Source organism: Cygnus atratus, chromosome 2 (genome assembly GCF_013377495.2).
Source record: "Cygnus atratus isolate AKBS03 ecotype Queensland, Australia chromosome 2, CAtr_DNAZoo_HiC_assembly, whole genome shotgun sequence".
Taxonomy (NCBI): domain Eukaryota; kingdom Metazoa; phylum Chordata; class Aves; order Anseriformes; family Anatidae; genus Cygnus; species Cygnus atratus.
The window spans coordinates 104,616,215-104,637,421 of record NC_066363.1 but is presented as its reverse complement, the minus strand read 5'-3'; the positions used below and the strand labels follow the sequence as shown (position 1 = coordinate 104,637,421).

At 40.1% G+C, this 21,207-nt stretch overlaps 1 protein-coding gene across 4 annotated transcripts in view; it reads left to right on the top strand.

The window, feature by feature from the left end:
* LDLRAD4 (low density lipoprotein receptor class A domain containing 4) overlaps positions 1-21,207 on the top strand; it is a 281,786-nt gene that overhangs the window by 145,983 nt on the left and 114,596 nt on the right. Inside the window, exon 1 of one of the 4 annotated variants that reach the window (XM_035565324.2) lies at positions 1,071-1,317. The exons of the other annotated variants lie outside the window; for them this stretch is intronic. Coding sequence (XP_035421217.1) covers positions 1,206-1,317 — 112 coding nt within the window. The 5' untranslated portion in view covers positions 1,071-1,205. Of the gene's footprint in view, positions 1-1,070; positions 1,318-21,207 lie in introns of those variants that run through there. 4 annotated transcript variants of the gene reach the window in all.

The following is a 21,207-nucleotide window of genomic DNA, read 5'->3' as shown; positions in this document are numbered from 1 at the left end:
TAACTGCATGAAGCTGTGATTGGAAAAATGCAATTAGGAGTAGAATTTTAAACATTACAAACTTGGCCTTGTGGGCAGCTTGCTGCTTCATGTGACCTGCAAAATTTGGACTCTGAGGAATTGAAACAATGTGCCTGTTTCTAGCAGGACACAGTTCATTTGTTAGAGCATTTCCCTTTGTTTCTCAACAAATGATCAGCCTGCCTTGTCCTGCTAGAAGTAAATTAGATTTTGAAATGGAAAGTGTAGTCTGTTGTCTGTTTGCAGACTGCAGTATTGAAGTCGCATCTAATTGAGTAGCATTGCGATTTTTAGAGATGGTGGAGATTTTAGTGCTTTGTTTGGTGGAAGACAGTGCAGGTCATCTTTGCTGTGATCTGCGTGTGTTCATGGGCGTGTTAAACATAAATATTGCCATGTATGAAAATTTGAAGAACGATTAAAAAAAAAGGGAAACTAAATCCATCTTGTCGTGTGAAAATGACGTCTACATCAAATTTCAAGTTGTCAGCATTGATGGAGTTGATGTGGTGTGGCAGTTTTGGCATAGCAGGGTTTGCTGTAGGAGTTCATTTTCCTCCGCGAGGTAAAAGAGAAAGCGCACCACAAATATGTGGCTCTCCCTCTCACCACCCCCACCTACTTCTGTCAGCTCTGAGCTTTGTAGGGATCTGCAGGGGGCTGGAGAATGATTCTGTTTTAAAAACAAAAAGCTCAATCAAAGGAAAATATTTTGTTTAAAGAGACCTTTGGCATCCCCCTCTGACTGTGACACTGAATTTGCGCAGATAAAAACAGCCGCTTAGATTTACATTTTGATTGTGCTTCTGCTTTCATGTGTGCTGGGCTGTCCCACTTCAGGTGAAATTTATCCATTTCTTTAAATATTTAGCAGTCTAGCATTGATGTTAATGAAAGTCTGGCACTGCTATTTTGAGAATTGCAACAATGATAGTAATTTTCAGTGTCAGATTACTGCTTCTCAGAGGAAAAGGGAGATGGGAGGAGGGAAGAGAGAAAAAAAATTGTTTCGGTTCTAATAGAGTTTGTCATCAGCCTGGCTGTGCCAGACAGATGGATCATGAATACTGTCTAGACGCTCTCTGCCTGAGTGGAGCTGTGGTCTCTAAGGACAAGCAACAAGACGCCGGCTTAAGTGACTGGGGAAAGTCAGGACGTGCTCTCCTCTAATCAGATGGCAATCAATGCCGGCCTGCCTCCGCAGGCTGGGGAAAAGGCCCGCTGCTCCTGATAGCAGGTCGATACTGATTTCAGCTGCAGCTCGTCTATTATCAGCCTTTAGGGAGGAAAGGAGAGGTACGGTGTTATGGCACTATTGATTTCAGCTTTATGGGCCCGGGGTTTGAGAGAGCTTTAGTTCAGGTGTAGAGCCCGGTACGGGCGGTGGATGGGGAGAGCCACCAGCAGGCTGCGAGGCCTGCGCGCGGCGTGGCTCCGTCAGCTCTGTTCCTCAGTCGGTTCGGTTGCTGCATGTACCTGGGAACACGCTGCTTGACGCCTTTTCGTGTGGTCCGCTGGCTCAGAAGGCTTCATCCCTTCTCCCCACCTGTGGCTCCTCATGGGCCGTGCATTAAGGCAAGGTTTCATGAGGTTGCCAGTGCTTTGGGAAAGAGGAGCATGGAGGACCGTGCGCCATTTAGTGATCTCTGGCGCTGGTGCTTTTCCTTTCTCTGTCTCTAAACACAATGAGTGATAAGGCAGTAAAAAAAATCATACGTAGCTTGAGTGATGAGTATTTCTTGACTAGTGGAATATAACAACAAATACATCAAGTTAATACATATGGTAACTTACCTCAAAAGCAAGGGGCTCTCTGGGTTTTGTGTTACAGAATAAGCTGTAACTTCCTTGGTTTAACTTCTGCATATATAACTAACCTCTATATGGACGTGTTTTTTTTTTTTTTTTTTACTTAGAAAGCCCAGTTTGCTTTCAGCCTGTAATGTAGCCTTCGTTCTTGAAGTGCTATAAACAGGTTCTGTGCTTTGTTTTGAAATCACTTCATCTTCGCATATTTTTGAAGCACGTCATGGAAAGTTGGCAATTAGTATGAGCTTGGACATTTGAAAAGAGGGAAGCCTTAAGGTCAATTCTGTGTTTTTCTTACTCTAGTATTTTGTATGTACTTTTAAAAATACTGTATTTGCTAGTATTTAATGTAAGCAATGAAGTAGACTGCTGGTCCCATGAATTCTGTAATAAAACTTAAGTGGAATTCAGTAATGCTAGAGTTTACCCATTTTTCTTCTGGAGCATTACACTATTAGCAACTCAGACAAGCCAGACACACGTATGTGGCCAGTAATAACTATGAAATATGCCAGTACGTCAGGTATTTGCATCTGCTTACAAACAGGGCTAAACCAGCCAAACATTAATCATATTTCTCCAGTTAATGAGAAAAGAAATAAAATCTCTGTGCCCTGCAGATGAGAATGTGGGGATTCCAAGAGCTCTGAAATGTGATATTATTCATTTGTGAAGTGTGTAAGTTGTATCACCATTAATCAAAAAGATCTAGAAACAAAATTTGCTAGAACTGTGTGTGTGTTCTTCATATACATTTCATTCACCCCTTATTCAATTCCTGTGAGCTTTTAGGAAACTTCATCTAATATTAAACATTACATTTTAATGAGATTATGTCTTTTATTCCTGTTTCCCTTTTCTGTTACTGATTTCTTATATATGTAAAAGAGAATTTTACATTCTCGAAGTATACAGTGTATTAAAATCTTGATTCAAAGGCTGATTTTCATGCATCTGAGAGAGTGTCTAAATTTCAGTCTGGAAATCTCAGAGAAATAATGCCATGCATCAGTTATGATGTGACTTTCTATCTTACAGGTGTGCTTGGCCCTGCGAGAGACAGGAACTCCTTGCAGACCGGTATGAGGCAGGGAAACGGACTCTTGCATACTCGCAGAGCATCATTTTCAGGCTGTTTTCTCCACCAGAAGTGCTTAGTAGCAAAAATAGTCCACAAATGCAGGCCTGAAAGTACAGAAACCACAATACAGTGTCATTGCATAGGCACAATTCTGCTGGAGAGAGGAAGAGAATAAACTGTGAGACAGTTATTTATTGTCTGATGTTATTTCATGTACAACTAATAGGTACTTGCACATGGCATCAGAAATCACATAAAATGGAACTGAGCAACTTTTGTTGATTTTATTTTCTATCCATGTCAGTGAGTATTGCTCATTGCTCCTTTTCCTTCCTGTGCACTTTTATTTGTAGGGGTCACTCTGTTCAGTGCCCTGGGAGCTACTTGGCTAAGTCTCTGAGTTTTAGATGTAGTTCTAAAATCTTCCTGCATGAATTTTAAAGACATCACTCTCCCTTTCGTTCATTCAGATCTGTTATCGCTGGTAAATACTCGTTAGGAAGATTGCATTTGTGTTGTTTGTGCTTGGCTAATACAAATGCCTACAGGAGCAGTCACAAATTATTTCTTCTATATAGCACTGGAATCTGTTCAAGTGCTTAACTAGTATAAAGATTACTTACATATTCATAGGTCTTAAAGTGTTTCAGAAAACATGCTTTGAGGCAACTTTTGTTTGTTTGTTTGTTTGTTTTTAAAAAAAAACCCTCCCTCCCAATAAACAGAAACAGTCAAACTGGACAACCTTCCTTCTCTGGGAATACTAGACTGTGATCTTTGATTGTTTTTCATTCTGCAGATGTATGTCTGACCCTTTATCTTCAGACGTAATCTCCATCTTCGTCTTCCTGATGAAATGAGCCACCTTGATTTTTCTTAAGCAGGCTCATTTTCTCCTTCTGTTTTGAAGCAACTACTTGAAGTGGAGATGATTTAGGAGTTTGGTTGTGTGTTCTGGTGTAAATATACACTGCAAATTTTATGTCTGAAGTTTCTATGCGGCTTAAAATATAACATGCTGGTGCTCAAAGAAATCCATGCTTTTCAGTGATCTCCGTGGACTGTCCTGTGTGTGAAATGATGTGTTTCTGTATCACAGTGTTTAACTGAAACATGTTGCTTTGGCCATTAGTGTGCAACTATTTTCCTTGGACTGGAAAGTCTGAGAAAGCCTATTACTCTGCAGTTTTGCAAGCATTCAAGACTGGCGCAAGCCTGTGTTGCCCCTTGTGGTTACTCCCTGTGCAAATGTTTGTGCAGCCACAGAGGAATTGGGTTGGAGACCAGATCTGGTTCTGATTAACTCCGAGAAACTTCCACTTGGTTTCAGCCAATGTCGTCTTTGATTCTGTTCTCAGCTCAGCTGTGCAAGTGCCTGTGCCAGCACAAAGCAGAGGGCAGTACAAGTGGCCACGGGTGGCAGTGCTGCATTCAGTGGTGGTATATCCTTGACTGGTTTAAGGTTTCCATTGAAACTGCAGGGTTAGTCTTTGTATTGCTAAACCACAAGCATATGCTTAAAGACCTTTCCCTCAGTACAGGAGAGTTTGGGAATTAAGAACGAATTGTTGCTTTCCCTCGTCTCCCTCATTCTGAAAATCTCAGTTCAAGATACTCTCATTTGTCACATTTTGTTCCAGAGAACTGAAACAGAAGAGTGAAGCACCAGAATTTAGAACAGGGGGTCTCTCATGAGCATTCATGGATTCGTGTTTGTTTTGAATGAACCTATGCTAGCAGAACGTAATATAACATTTATTTTCGATAGTAAAGTTCAGTTTGGCTTAAGACAAGGTGCTTTATTGGAATAATGTTAGCTAGTTAAATTAATTCATAGGAACAGCTGTCCTGGGTCAGATCAAAGGCTCAGCTAGCCCAATATTGAATCTGGCACTGACCAATTGCAGATGTGAAGTGAAAGAGTATAAGTAAATTAGACATACAGTTATGCTTTTCCCAGTGAACCTGCTTCCTTGGAGGAATGCTGTACTGCTCCACAGGAAGAGCACAAGATTTCTGTCCTTCGGAGAGAATTCGGCATTTAGGAAGGGGAGGTAAAGAGAAAACGCCTCTGTTTTATTAATACAAGAACATGAGGAGATCCATCAACCCCCTGCAAGCCAGTAAATGTGAGGGCATGTTGGTTTCTTCTGTTCAGCATATGCTTGTCACATTAAGGCATTTTGAATATAGGACACAAGCCTGAAAGTGATGAATTCACTACAACTTAAAAGATGATTTGCCTGGGTCTTATTTATTTTGTGAGGGACCAATATCTTAAATTTCTATAAACTTAGTGTTTTTTTTTTCTGAGTGGTGGTTTTTCGTTGTTGTTTTGGTTCAGGATTTGTGGACTGCAGCAGCTTTATTTAAGAGTGAACCAAGTTCGTTTTGTGATGAAAGCAGGCTTAAATTTGGCCTGGATGCTTGAAAATCCAAATGCACACACACAACCTACTGCATGTACTAAACACAGTTGTCACCCCTGACTGTGTAGCACACAGGTATCGGGAACCGTGGGAGTATGTGTGTGTACGTTACAGCAGGCATGCCCTCATTTTTGTTTTATTCACATGGATATCTTATGTAAGAAGGGAATAGAGGGTAGTTTGCATTAAGAAAAATACCAGTAGCAACATGGAAAGATCTATACCTCCTTGGCTCCATGAAAATAATATGGATTCTCTCCTTTTGTTTAAAAATACCCATGCTTTTAATACCCATGGGTTTGGATTAAAATCAAGGCAAAAATATGTTTTTGTGTTCTATTTAGCCCATAAATGAGAAAGTTGACCAACTGCTTATACTAAGCCACTGTAAGGAGCTAAAGCAAAACAGGTCAGGAGAGAAAATTGTTAAGTTACTTTCTGTCGGTGACGGATGATTTTTTCTAGCTTATAACGTGGTCTGTGAGGCTAGAGAGAGATGTATGTAGCACAGCATTAGCCCAACCATACATGATAAGATCACAGCTTTACTTATCTTGCCAGCAATATTGCTATGCCAGTAGCTTCCTCTTCCCTTCCTCTTGGATTTCTCCCCCTTCTTTTCTTCTGTTTCAGTATTGCTGTGTAATAGGTTCACAGAAGTAAGACATTAAGAACCTGGTGGGTATAGAGATAATAATGACGCACTATGTGAATACAGAGTCTGGCACCTAGTAGCACCTTGATAGAAATAGAAAGCTGTGATCACAGTATTAAAATATGCTAACAAGCTGAAGGAGCTAATGGGCTGAATTTTTACAGTGCAGATGTTCATCCGGCACTTGTGCTGAATGCAATAACAAATGTGTGGGGGCTGCTGGCGATATTATTGTGTTCTTGGCAGCACAGTTCTCCAAAACAATCTTTCCTTTCTTCTGTATTTTACCAAGATTTAGAATGTTCTTTTTTTTTTGTGGTCTAAGATAAAGAATGTGTGTGTAAACAAATTAGTGTGACTAAGGCTGGTTGGGCTGGGGTTGTATTTATTCAAATACAGGGTCCTGCAAGAACGTGTGCGTTGTCGTCTGTCGTAGTGGGAACTGGCTTCTCAGTTCTTGGATAGTTCATGTTCTACATCTCCTGAATTTCAGGTAGTTCTATGTTATTTCTTGAACGTAGCTCATTTGGCCAGGAGAACTGTCATGCTTCTTCACATTCTCTTCTTCGGTGTGCAATGCTTTGCAGCTAATGCCAAGAATAACATTGTGGACTCGCAGAACCTTTCAGCTGTTTCAATAGGAAATGATTCTGACGTCTTTCCAGTTGACTCAGATATTCCTGAAGAAGGGACTGTTCCTACTGGTCAAGGATTTGCTAGCCGACGGCTGGAATCATTATGTTGCAAACTTACTCTTTCTTTTGTTGTTGTTCTCAATGACAAAGGTATACTGGCTTGTTTGTGTTAATTACTGGGATGAAAGGTGTATGTGGCTGTTGTTTGTATGAAGCTGTGGCTCTCATTGTGAATACCTGTCACTTTTGATAGGTCATTGCAATGTAGATGATCAGTCAACTGGCCATGAGTATTGGTGCTCGCCGTGCTCCTCCAGCAAATGCGTTTGCTTTGCCATAAAGCACAGGTTTCAAACTGTGTACCCTTTTTACAGGCCTATTATATAACACATGGGGAAAAATAAATTCCCCTGTTGTTAGAAAAACTGAAGGAAGGACTGAAATGATAGAAAGAATGGAAGAATTGGTGATTGGTGCATAGGTCTTGCCAACAAATCCAGGTTTTCCGGGCGTCTCTACTGAAGACTTCCTGCGCAGTCCTGAAGAAACCTTTATTCTTTTTCTTCCTTCATCGCTTTATTTATAAAATAGAGATAATTATATTCATCTACTTTGCAGAATTAATAAAAGACAACACAAATTTTATATGGTTGAAGAAACACGCAAAGAGATGCTAAGCTGTAATAACATCAGAAAAACAAGTATTATACTGGAAGAAATAGGCATAAGCTGACAGTGAGAATTAAAAAATATATATATATTAAAACAGGATGTGCTTTATGTTGTTTGTTAACTTTAGCACATACTGTCCAGTATTAATAGGCTTATCTTTAATTTTTCACTTGTATGTCAACATCTAAGAGTGAGGAAATGGATATGCTAAGTAGACTCTGAGTAGGTACCTAAATCCATTTGCATTAAAATGTGATTAGGGGCAGAAGAATAGGAGTTTCATCAGGCAACCATAATTCTAAAATTGGGGCAGCGTATCTTAAAAAATGGTGAACGTAATTATATTTGGTTGCGTGGTCTAAGTTAGTGAAGTCTGAAGAGGAGTATCAGAAAGGTTTAATCAAATGAGGTCAGCAGTCAACAGAATGATGGATGAAATTCCATCTCGATTAATGCAAAGTAATTCATACTGGAGGGCAAAGTATGTGCTATTAATACAGTTTATTGGATCCTAATTAATTGTGCAATTTAAGGAAAAGGACCAAAGTATCACTATGAAGGGCTGAATAAAGACCTCTTTACAGAACATAGTTGTGGTCAGATAAAATATTTTGAATCAATAAAAGTAGAATGTGAAATGTTACGATGTAGTTACATAAATCAACACTTCACCTTTATCTGGAATGTTGTGTTTAATTATTGCTGCAGCACAGAAGCATGCCACAGATATAGAAAACATAGGAAAACAGCAGAAAGAAGTTGTAAACAAACTTTGATATGAATAGAAACCAAAAAGTTTGGAATTGTTTACTTTTGAGTGCAGATAAATAGTGGGGAAATAAAAAAGTACACAGAACTACGAGTGATGAACAGAAGGCGGGTCAGGAACTTAGGTTGTGTCATAAGATTAAAAGATCACTCAACGCAATTCAAGGCTGATAAAAAAGAAATATTTTTTCCATACCTCCTGCGACTGTAGGCGTCTTTACCGTGTACTGTTGTGGAGGCAAGAATTTAACAATATTTAAAGAGAGGAAGACGCTGAACACTGAGTCCACTTGTATATCAGCTAGCCAGAGAGTAGTGTTTAGGAGCTGTGTAATAAGGCTGACGTTTCAGGCTCTAAACTGATTTCTGACTGTAAGACAGACTGAGAGCTTGAGAAGTAGACACTTCCTCAGTCTCATCCAGGAGGACAGTGTGTGGGCTTGGGCTGCCACGGGAGATGTGAACCTGAAGTCCCCAGTAAGTTGCTTTGAACAGTGATTGTGTGCAGCTACGATCTGAGTCCTGCTGTGCAGCTTCCCTAACTCAAATGAAATTTCTTCCACCACATGCAAGCCTTCTTTCATTTCATGCAAGCAGAAATCTGGGCTGTCTTACGCTGCTCTTTCATAGAAGGAGGATAACTGGCTAGGCTGGCACACCAAGTTGCTTAACAGTGAAAACTGTGGGACCTTTGCCAGCCCGTGCGGGATTATCTATTGCACGCCAGCCACTGCCCGGGGAGGGGTGGCCAGCAGCCCGACGGATCCCCGGCGCAGGAGAGCAGGCTGATGGGAAACGTGTACTAGGAATTGAGAGGAAGCCAGCTTAAGCAAGCAAGGCTTAGAACGAACCGTGTTGCAATACGGACTGGTATGTGATTCTTTGAAGCTTCCGACAGCCCTTCTGGCCATGAGGCTCCCGTAGTTAATAAACCAGACCCGCAGAAGTGCCTGCTCTTTAAACATAATGTACTGAACTCCGCGCGTAAATGTTTGATGCTAGTGGACGAGATTTGTGGAGCCTCTTGTCTTGCAGCAGGTGACAACGATTTCTTTGCTTATTGCAACACAAGCTGTCCATTAATTAGGACTTCGGGAGAGAAATGTGTGTAGGCTGTGAACGTGCAGAGTGATGCAGAGAGGTGGGAAACAGATGTGTGGCCATATATGCACCAGCCAGCTATTACTCAGATACCATCCGTGCGCTAATTAGCTGCTGGAATGTTGAACAACATTGGTGCTCGTGTGATTAATTGAACGCAGTCCTGCACTGGGTTTTCGCACTTGTCTTAATCTCTACACGGTGCCATAACTAACACGCTTCAATTAATATTGTTTTGAAAGTGAGGTCCCTGTAACTTCCTTGTTATAAAAGACTTATTTCTTGGTGTAGACTGCTGTAACTGTAGGGCTGTCAGCTTTTTGGACCCTCGAAGGAACAATATTGGGTTAATGCTGCAGACGAAACCTGACTCATCCATTTTGCTTCCTGTCATGCTAATGAACCCAGCCGGTGCCATGTCAACCCTAAGCATTGCGCCCTTCCTCTATGATTCTCGTCTTCGGTTAAGAGTCAGCAAAGAGTAGCCGATTTCTGAATTGCCATAGCTGGGTTGAAATACGTAGTAATAATACTTGTATGGTGAATGCCTCTTTAGCAAAACTGTTGCAATTTATCCAGAGTCCATATTTTACTATTTTATGTCTCAGAATGTAAATACAAACATTAGTGTTTCCAACTGCTGTACATCCAAAAATAAATGCGCACACACATGTATAATATATTCTAGAACAGTAGTTTTTCTTGTGTGAAGTCCAGATCCATGGCACATTTCAGCCCCTGCCCATCGTTGTAGGAACGTGCAGTAAGAGCACAATTAGTGCTGCCAGACTGGGGACATAAGTTGTCTACTACCACATCCTGCGCTGTATTCCAGGTAAAAGGAACTTCTGTAAATCAGAAAGAGGGACTCCAATTTTGGTGCCAGAACGTAAAAGCAGAGATGACTTTTCTCTGATCCAGTTTCTGGTTTTGTCAAATGTTTCTCATACTTTCCTGAGACAACTTCCTCCTTTATGCATATCAAAAAGCTTGTGAATTAGAAGAGCGCTTTTAATCTTGCAGATAACTGGGGAAATACTCCTTCTTTCCCTCCTTCTTCTCCCCCTCCTTATCTTCCCTCCCCACAGAATACTAAAACATTGTTTTTCCTCCACAGTCGAAAGGTGTGTCTCACAGAATACAGATGAGAGATTTGGCTAGCAAAAAATAAAGTAAAACAAGAGGCATGTCTTTCAAGTACAAATGGGGCTTTAGAGATCTCTGTTGGAAAGCCTAATTTCTACATGAGCACAACTGTTTCTACATATTGCCTGGAACACTTCAGTTGGCCACACTTTCTATTATGGATTCTAAAAAGACATCATTTGTCAAGTTAATAACTGTGTACAAAAATGTTTATGCATAATAAAGATAGATTTCAGAGATCTCTGAATGGCACCCACAGACATTAAATTCTGCAGTACTTTGCAATATACTGAGCCTGATTAGATGATGATAATAATTAGGGTTCCCCCCCCCCCCCCCCCCCCCCCCCCCCCAGCCCCGTTCTGCAGGGCTAAGTGAACCTAACTGCTTGCTGAACCATATCAATCAGATTATTTTATTTATTTATTTATTTTAAATTCTGTTCTCCAGTGAGGAAGTCAAAATATTATTGCAGTTTCAAGACCTCACTTGCAGAGCATGTTTCATGACAACGATGGTCTTTGACTCGAAAAGAGCAATAACAGACTTTATAGCATTTTCTATCCAGCTGCCTATTGCCACTGCTTATTGTAGGAAATATATATATATATATATATATATATATTTTAGACATACAGAAACTAAAATACAGACTGCGTAGGCCCTTCATAGAAATTCTTTAATAATGCCATGTATAAGCCACATTCAGAAGGTATGCTTGTCCCTATTTTCAATGGCAGTTAAGTCGCTTAAGTAGGACCCAGACGTGCAAATATCTTTCTATATGTGACTATAGTAGCTATTTAAGCTAAGGATTTAAGTAGACTGAATGTAATTACCCTCATTGCAAGACTAATACTCAAGAGAAAAATGCCATAGGATTTTGTAATAGCGACGAGTGGTCAAGACATTACCTTTATGCTTTGCTAGTTTTACCAGCTGTGTCTCATTCCATTATTCATACATATATACATAGACACACACCTCTCTTCTAATTAATGATACTTGTCAGCTAGTGGGCAAAAAACCACACAACTCCAGAGGTGACTTTCCAAAGAAAATCTGATTTCAGAGTGGAGCCACTGATTGCCAGAAATCTGCAGATGTGCTACGGAGCTTTCTGAGGTTTAAAAATTTAGCTATGTTCATCAGGTGAGTCTGAAAAAGAAATGCAGTTATCAGGGTTTTCTTAGCAATCTGTTTATCTCTTAAAAAAAATAAAAAAAAGGAAAAAAGGAACATATGTCATGTGTTCTGCCTTGTACTGTGCCTAAAGGGGGAAGACATAAGTATTGTGTGTTGAAAACTAGGATTTTTAAATGTTACTTATAAATGGACAGGTATAGGTAGGTGATGATACAACATAACTTGGATTCCTAGACTCTAGGAATAGACTGTTTTAGCTGGTTTTGTTAAAAACAAGCAGCCCCTACTCCCAAAAAATCCCCACAAACTTATATTCCATGTGGCATAAAATTTTGTCGTTTTCTGCCACAGATGTACAAAAACGTGCTCTGCCTCTGCAGTAAAGCACAATATTCTGAGGCAGAGCTTGCTGACCGTGAAGACTGAGACATTTAATTGAAATGAGAGCAGCTATAAATATACAAGTTTTTGAAGACTGTAGCATGGTGTTGGCTTTTTTTCCTTCATTGGTAGAGAGCTAGGATAGAAGGTGGACTTCTAAATGTGTTTGGATATAAATAGTAAAGCATTTAACTCTTTCAGTTGTGTGATATTTCTTTTCTGTGTGATTGAATCACTCAGCCCTGATCTCTGAATCCTACCGCTGGCCTATGAATCATGTCAAATTTCATTTAAGTTTTTAAATGGAAATGGGAATCAAAGCAACGTCTTGACTTAGCAGCCTCCATTTGATTCCTTTGCAGGCTATTTGCTGGGCCTGCTGGCCCTTGGCAGCCACACCGTATTGAAGGTAGGCATCGATAAATCACGTCGGATTTAATGGAAACGAAACCTTCAACTTGCACTGCAGTTTTTACACAACATTCCCACTGTTTATAGGAGTACTGGTATATTTTAATAGAGCTTCTCATTTGTTACATTACATATTCATAATGTACAGGGCCTGGAGGAGATCCATTTGGCTGACCTCAAAAGCCTTGAGACCTCAACATAATACTACATTGGAGTATTAAGCCAGTGACAATCCGTAGAAAATGCAGCTGGGCTTTTAGGTGTGTCCATGAAGGATGGAGAAACGCAGAACGGCCAACGCTGGTTCGAGGGAGAACAGATCGGGTTAGATTTGGTGGAGAGACTGGAAGATGGATAACTTGTGGGAGGCAGAGCAAGGCTGCTTGACCAGTCAGTCGGTGGGAAGAAAGCAGGAGGTGTGGCAGATTGTGGGAAGAAAAGGTTGCTGCCTTTCCCAAAGCCATCACCCTGCCTTGTGTGCCTATCCCCATCTGAAACTCACTGTGTGCACCCATCTTCCCATCCTGGTGAAGGTCTTGGAGCTGGTTTCTTATAGCTGCCTAGGATTTTTGGTCCTTGCTTTTTCTGTAGGAATTGTGTACGTAAAACCGAACGATCGGCCAGGACGTTTGTGGTGCTCGGTTTGCAATCAGTCGCTCTGAGCGTGCGTTAACAGCAGTAATGTTGTTCCAGGTGAACACGCAGACCCTCATTTATTCAAATATATGGTATTTAGAGCACCTGATTGTGCATGCTATGTTTTCATGAAGAAAACAAGTAGCAATAATTTATTGTTTTTAAAAACTGGTAAGAGCAATTGGGAAATTAAATGGTACAGGATTAGAGTCATAATTGCTCATATAGGGTGTCTCAGCTCAGGTTAGGGGTGAAAACAGACCTCATTCTTTCTTACGTATCATCATTACTTTCACGCTTAAATTAGACAGTCATTAAGAAGATCTATAACAGGAGTTGTTCAGGGCCCTTTGATAGGGTTGGATGGGAAGAACCTTGCACTGAAATCATGTGCATTGTGAACGGAGTCCAGAGGAGCCTGGTTGATTTAGCCCTGCTGGATATCTAATTATTCATCTTGTCTGTTACTTTCCTAAGGACTAAATATAGAGAATATTTGCAAATGATGAAAGAAAAAAGAAAAGGAGTTTCAAGCACTGAGCATATCTCAGACCTCTGGTCGAGTGGCACATTCTGTAGCAGCGACCTGGCCGTGCTCAGGTTTAGCTGCAGCTCCCTTGGCTCTGCTGATGGGGCCTGAGGAAGATGCAAAGGTGGAGGTTATTGCCATGACTGGCGGTGTGGAGGGTTAATTAGCATGAGTGTCTAGGAAAACGTGGTTTAATGGCGTTTGTGGTGATGGTACAAGCTGCTTCACATCTTCGGTTATTTCAGCAAATAGAGTAAAAGTGTTTACTCTTTTCATTTTAATTTTAAAAGAAAATGAGAACGGAACACACACAACGCGTCTAGAGAGGTCTTTCTAATGTGGACATCCAGAATAGCAAAACTGGTTCCCGATAGCATGAAGGGGGGCTCTTTTAAAACATTTCTTGATGCAGTTAACAGGAGTGACAGCGAATCTATGTATTTCTTAGTTCCAGGCTGGGAGAGAAGGATGTAGGGAGCTGCTAATTGCAAAATAATGGTACAGAATCCCTTCAAGGACAGATACATTGGCAACTCCAACTGACCCTGCAAATAGATGTGCTGAGAACAAATCCTACGGTGGTACCAGTTGTGATGAGCTGAATTTGTGCTTTTAAGCAGAAGTACTGAACATAAAAATTGGTTTCCTCACCCTGAGTCCCAGCGACCACTTCAGCCGTGCCTTGCTGAGGAAAGCGGTGCGAGGCTTGGATCAGGCCTCAGCTCCCTTCGTTTAAGTCAGCGCCAGAGCTGGGACCAGCCCGTGGCCTTGCCTCGCTGCTCTTGCTTCCTGCCACCTTTCGGTGTTTTGCCTCCTAAAATGATTTTAGCCAAATCAGTCCGCTTCCTTCCATTCAAAGCACGGATGCTGGGAGGTCCGTGGGCATCTGAAAGTTTAACAGCATTGAGCATCCTCACTTTCATTCAGCCACTTGGCGAGGGACACTGAAGCAGCAAGGCACATAAAAGAAGTCATTTAGCCTTAGGTTTCAGATAAAAGAATCAAGCTTGGTGACATACTCCAGTCGAACAGTACTGCTTCTGTTCTTTGGGGCAAAATATGTTAGAATAAAATGAACAAAGAAGTATTTAGTGCTGAATCTTGCTGGATCATTTTTTCCTGCTATGTGTCATAAGCCAAGCTTTGAGCCACTGGAAGTTTAATGAAAAAAATCACCTGACAGTTCTGTTCCCTTCCCTCCCCTCCCCTTGTCCTGGTATTTGAAATTCATCCATGCTGGCTGCTGTAGGAGGAGGTTTCAGGAACCAGCTCGAGGTCAAAGTCTGGATTTTATACACCCGTGTCGGGTCACGGGGTTACTTTGCATGAATGCGCTGCTGTCTAATGAGCAGTTCTACTTCGAAATGATTTATATCCTATTTATAAATATAATTATTTGTAAAGTTATTTACATTATCTCCCCAGTAAGAGGTATTCTCCGCAGCATGCTGGAAGAGGATGTGTTTACTGAGGAGCTGTACAGAGCTAGAGCTCTGTTTAAAAAAAATACCCACTTTAAAATCGAGAGCTTTCTGGAAGCTTAAGAAGGTCTTTTTGGAGACGGACATTTGGGTCTATATTGACTTCAGCCAAGTTCTACAAATTTTTTCCACAAAACATAATGTAAACTTTGCCTTCCCGTTCCCAGTGATAAGTCAAACGTTATGGCAATGTGAAGGAGGGAGTTGTTTTCTGTGTAGAATGAAGTTTAACTGCAGCCTGGTGTGTTGTGATAGGTCTTCTCAGAAACAGGGTTCATTTAGCATATTTAGTTAAACTCCCCAGGACAGCACTTATTCTTAGAAATAGATATTAATTAAGCTGCTCAGCAAAAAGGGCATGAAAGGAAAAGAAGGGGGGGGAAAAAGATTTCAAACAATTTCAGAGAGAGTTAAATGAAGTTCATTTATGCAAAAGGACAACACAATCAAGATATACTAAATATGACCATAAAAATAAACCAAATAATTAAAATTATATGTTATATATATATAATGTATATGTATAGAATTATATGTTAGATTTTGTATATAATATTTAATATTAAATATTTGTTCATGTTCATTATTAAAATCCACTGTTGAATTAAACCACGTAGATCTTCAGAAACAGTTTTTAGTTCTGCTGGAATAATAGATGTTGCTCTCCCACATAAAAGTAATTTTGGTATATAATTTTTTTGCTCTTGAATGCATTCAGACTTAGGTCCTCTTCGTTGCTTATGTAGAACTGGATTTGTACCTCTTACGCCATGCCTAGAGTATCTGAGTCTTCTGGTTCAGTAGGTTTTAGTCATTCAGTTTAGGAGAAAAAAAAAAGAAATTGTTTTAATTGAATTCTTGTTAAAGATCCTCAATAAAATGAACACAATTGATTTCTTCCCTTGTTCTTCTCTTGGAAAACTACATTGAAAACTTCATTGTTTGGATTTCATTTCTCTCGTTGGATCTGCTGTCTTCAACTGAATACAAGGTTATACAACATAGGATGTTTTTCTAAGTCAATCTAGCACTGACTGGTTTTGCTGCCTGAGAAAAGTGCTGGCTTTCACCTCTTGCTAGTGTAGCTGCATTTCGGTATTTTCAGGTTATATAGTCTTCTTCCTTTTTTCATTACTGACTGTAAAATGACCAAACTTATTTGAGAACAAGACTTTATTTTGAACAAGTGTACTGGAAAACAAAACAAAACAAAAAACAAACCAACAAACCACAAAGTATGCTTTTGCAAAAAGGAAAAAATACAGTTAAACTAATCTTCTCCCCTAGAACCTTCTATGCCATAAAATTATTTTATCTGATTTGTCTGAGTCCTTGGATTTTATTGCTTGTTTGAATCCTTGGGTTTGGACCTATATCTTGCTTCTTTATTGTTTCAAAGAATATATATATATATGCTGGTCACGTAGGCATTTGTTAAAGGAAAATGTGACCTATGATACTTCTCCTTTTTAAAAAATGGTTCTCGAGGCTGTGTGTTTTCAGAGCTAAACAGGAAGGCTAAAAACTTTTTTGGCTAGGATTTTGAAGCCTGTATTGACATAATAGTTTCCGGATGGCTGAAAGTGGTAAATTGTGAAAGGCTCATCAAATAAGAATGACATCTTTTTCATACTGGAGGTGTGATTATGAAATATAAAGTGAGAGTAACAATGCCAGTTGAGTACTTTGCTGGAAATAGAAATCTGTCTAGCTTGGTCATTGCATCCCTTATTTTCATCAGGCTTATGCATGTCTTCCAAGTGTTTTCAAAAGTACTGAGTGTCTTGATGCCTAGTGAAGTGTCCTTCAGTCTGCTGGGTGCGTGACCATCCACACGTTTTCCTCCCATGCCCATCCAGTTGTACAAAATCTAACACCTTCTTTTTTCTCTCAGAAGGAAAGCAAAGAGCAAATACTAAATAAGAAACTTTATATTTCAGGTTTGGAAGTGTCCTTCTTAGGGAAGGCATTGTGCAGTTTGACCAAACCTAAAATACAGGGAAGGGTTGGAGGAAAAATGGCTTTTGAAGAGTAGCTGCCATACACTTCTGTTAGTGATAAATACAACTATATAGTTGGGAAATAAGGGGAAAAAAGCCCTTTTATTTCCAGATGAAAATTAAAAAAGCTGGGGAGGTCCCTATTAGGTCCCTATTAGCAATAGGGACCTCCAGCATACGGTGATCCATTAGTGTATTTATCCATCATAACTGCTTATTGAACCAAAACATCCTCCAAAACAGCAGCAGCACTGTCGAAAACTCCCAAACCCATGTCTGTGAAAGCAGAAGCTGATGACAGAAAACGCCACTTGACATGAAAGAGCAAAGGGCGACGCTCGAGTTTATCTGACACGACATTACATTGGGTTCGCTGCCTTTGTATAACTGAAGGGATTTTGCATAAGGGATTTCCAATTTAGCATCTTCCAGGAAATCTGCATTTTTTTCATTTTATTTAAGTTCCTTGTATACTGACGCACATATTCCTGGAAAATGTCAACATCGGCAAGCAGGTTAGCGGGTAAATTTTGTTGACATGTGCCAGTGAATGACCGAAGAAGGAAATATGTAAAATGTGGAAAATGAGAATGGGAGGCTGACCTGCTAGCAGAACACAGAATCGAAGCAGAAAGATTTGAGGCAATTGAGAGACAAAAACAACATGTTGTGTAGTTAAAACATAAAGGCGTCAAACTAACTCAGTGCCTGTATTAGGCTGAGAATGCATATTAGTATGGAAGAAGCTTCAGGAGTTTAAAAATAGTTTTTGGACACTTTGCAAATCTTACGACAGGCAGCGGTTTGGTAGGTTGTTCAAGCTTTACACGGTACTTAATATTTTTTTGTTTTAATACGTTTCTGCTAGACTAGTAGTTAAACACTTCAGTTGGATAGTCGAAGGATCTGCACGTTAATGTTGTATTAATTGCCCATCAAAGAATCCCAGGGATGTGAAAATCTTTTTTGCCTGTTTTATGTGAGTGTGTATATATACACAAACACACCATATTTAATGTTTTAGTATTGTATATTTTCTGTGTACAATAAAAATAATAACAAACATATAATACAGAATATTTATATTTTTAATTATGATAATAGGAATCGTGTGTATATTAAAATAAGCTTTACTGTCTCCTACATCACAGATGAAAATTTCATTGGCAGGTGTATTCTCAACAGTATAAAAGTGTCGTAGCCCAACATTTTGACTTCGTGAAATGATGGCTAAGTACATAGTAATAATCAGTATATTGGTCATTGCATTTCTTTCTTCTCAGAGGAATTTAAAATGTAGAACAGACTTGTGAATAGCACAGTGTTTCCTCAGGGTGATTAAAGGTTTTATTAATATCTAGCATTCTTAGATGCTACGGCAAAAGTGTTATAATTGAACTTTTTTAACAATGTGTGTCTAATTATAAAGAACACTGCGTAAGTGGAATTTGATACTTTTCTGGAAGTTGAGGTTAAGGGTAAGCAGGAAGGAAAACCAGGTAATGAATTTTCTGAGGGGAAGACCAGATAAGTGGTACATAAATATAACTTCCTCAGACACAGACGCCGTGTTGGACTACCTGCCCTTATGCTAAAATTAAGCAAAATTTTGGCTATTACTGTGCAAGATCGGAAAAGCATCCCGTTCAGAATTGGCAGCTGTCTTATAATTACATTGTGGTTGTTAAACAGTCTGCTGCATGAACAAGGTATCGCACTTGGCATCTGTTTGTTGAAGTCAGTGTTATTTCATCTAGATTAAAATATAAAATCCCTTATTATTCACAGTGTTTGTGCTGTTCCTACTTGGGTTTCTTTATCTCTTTAGGACACGGGGAATGCTCTGTCTAGTAGATGAGACAAATTTTAATGGGTGACTTTAGTTCTGTTCCGCAAGAACTGAGGAAGAATAAAGAACAGACAATCATTTTCTATTATTTTTCTGTTCAGAAAAGCAAGAAGACTTCTTGTCTCTGGTTTGAAGTGCAGAGATGAGACTACTGCAAAAAGCTTGACTTGCCCAATCCTTAGTCAAGCAGCGAAACTGCTTTAAATTATATCCATCTTCAACATGAACTCAGCTAGCAAGACAAAACAGTTTTAAGGTAAATTTGAAGTTTCTCTTCGAAGATGGTCTCTGGCATTTATAGAAGAATACGCATAAGAAAAATGATGGGGTGTCTCCACTTATGGTTAGTTCACGGGATACCAACATTTGCTAAACTATGTGAGAAAAGTACCCAAGCACATAGCACTGACTTAAGAATGCAGAAAAAGCAACTTCTGCAATCCAGAGGGTTTTTTGTTTTGTTTGCCTTGTTTTGTTTTTTCCAGTAAGCATGCTGGCTCTGCTTGAGTTTCCTGCACCTGGCTGTAAAACAATAGACAATACAACTTGGACTCCATAATATAACCTTCCAAAATTTTGAAGGGTGTTATAAATAACTTACTAGTAAGTCAGAACAAGTCTAACATATCCTTGCTGTTATTTTTCCCCAGCATAGGTTGGCAATTTTTGTGCTGTTAGAATTTCAGGCAAAGGAGTAGTTTGAAAGTTGATATTCTGTCTTTGGTTTCATTAAAATGTTGGTTTTAGCAATCATTTATCAAGTTACTTCCTTCTGGATAGAAAAGAGGAGTCTGGCATATGCCTTCTTTCCCCTATTTCCCTCGCTTCTTTCAAGTTTCAAAAGATACAGCTTTTAAAGGGTAAGAGTATTTTTCCTTTCAAAGAGGGTGGGCACCTGGGGCTTCAGGTCTGGGACACGGCGGGGCAGTGCCCTGCCATGGTTTGTTCCCTGTCGTGGCATCGCTCCAAGCCCAAGCTGCCCTTGGCAGTGAGGGGGAGGTTAAGGATCGTGTTGTGTTCTCCCACAATGTTCATGATGTTATGCAAACAGCTATGTCAAGAATTTATTTATTGATCTAGCTTTTTTAAAGAGGAAATGTTAGGAAAAAACTGACAACAGAGGGGAAAAACAGCCAGAAAGAAGATTTTGGGTCCTATGAGATAAGTGTCGAACACTGATTCTTTGCAGAGAGCGCAGGAACACCAGCTGGCAATGCGTTTATTTTTGCTTCAGAATGTATTTGAGAAGTAAACAATTTAATAAACTTTCCATTTTAGTAGTTTTCAAGCCTTTTCTAGAAGGCAGCTATAAATCGTGTGAAAAAGATGTATAATTTTGTCTCTAGTATGCATTAAAATTTTTATTGGTTAGTGACTTCAGTGCTTTTTTTTTTTTTTTGGTGGGTCTAACAGTAGTATAGACCCCTTAAAACAAACAAAAAATAAAGCTTCATATCTCTGAGTAAATCTCAAGTAAGTTTTCGCTCTTTACTATTTGGAATTCAGAGAAGTCTACAACTTTCAGACTGATGTACTGTCATTTGGGAAGTGTCTTTTAGGGCTCCCCAGCACAGGAGAGATGTGGACACACTGGAGAGAGAATCCATTAGTCATGAAGATGATCCTGGATCACCTCTTCTGTGAGGAGAGGCTGAGAGCTCCTCAGCCTGGAGAAGAGGAGGCTCTGGGGGATCTATAACATCTATAAATACCTGAGGGGAAGGCAGTGAGGATGGAGCCAGGCTCTTTGCAGTGGTGGCCAGCGGCAGGACAGGAGGCAGCGGGCACAGGCTGTGAGCAGCAGGCCGCACTTGTGTGCTGTGCGGGTGGCCGAGCACTGGCACAGGCTGCCCAGAGAGGCCATGGGGTCTCCTCATGGAGACCTTCAGAAGCCGCCTGGACGTGGTGCTGGGCACCCTGCTCTGGGTGGCCCTGCTGGGGCAGGGGGCTGGGGCAGGGGGCCTCCAGAGGGACCTGACAGCCTCAGCTGTGCTGGGATTCTGTGAAGATATGCCATATCTTTAAAAGAATTTTCTTGTACTGATTTTTTCCTCCTTCGTTTTTCATCTTCCTGTCCTGGAGATTTGCCTTATTTGAAGCTGTTGATTGCAAGCCAGTCTAAACCTTTAGTCTAGACAGATAAAGCTGCTGTTTGCAGCTTACGTTACTTGAAATCGTGGCAATTCCGCAGGTGCACAGAACTAGTTCTTAAAAGATTTATTTTCCCTTCCCTTGTAGTTTGTGCCTGATTTTCCTATGCAGAGTGTCCACTGATCACTGAAATTGGTGAATCATCCTGTTTGTGCAACATAATATCAAAGGCTGTGTCCATGTTGATGCAGTTATGATTGGTGAGATACCCGCACTAACTTTCTGGGTGTCAGAAACATGATTGTATTAGTCTAGGAAAATTTCATGCTGATAAGGATAGGTAAGTCCCAGTTAATTCAGTGCTCA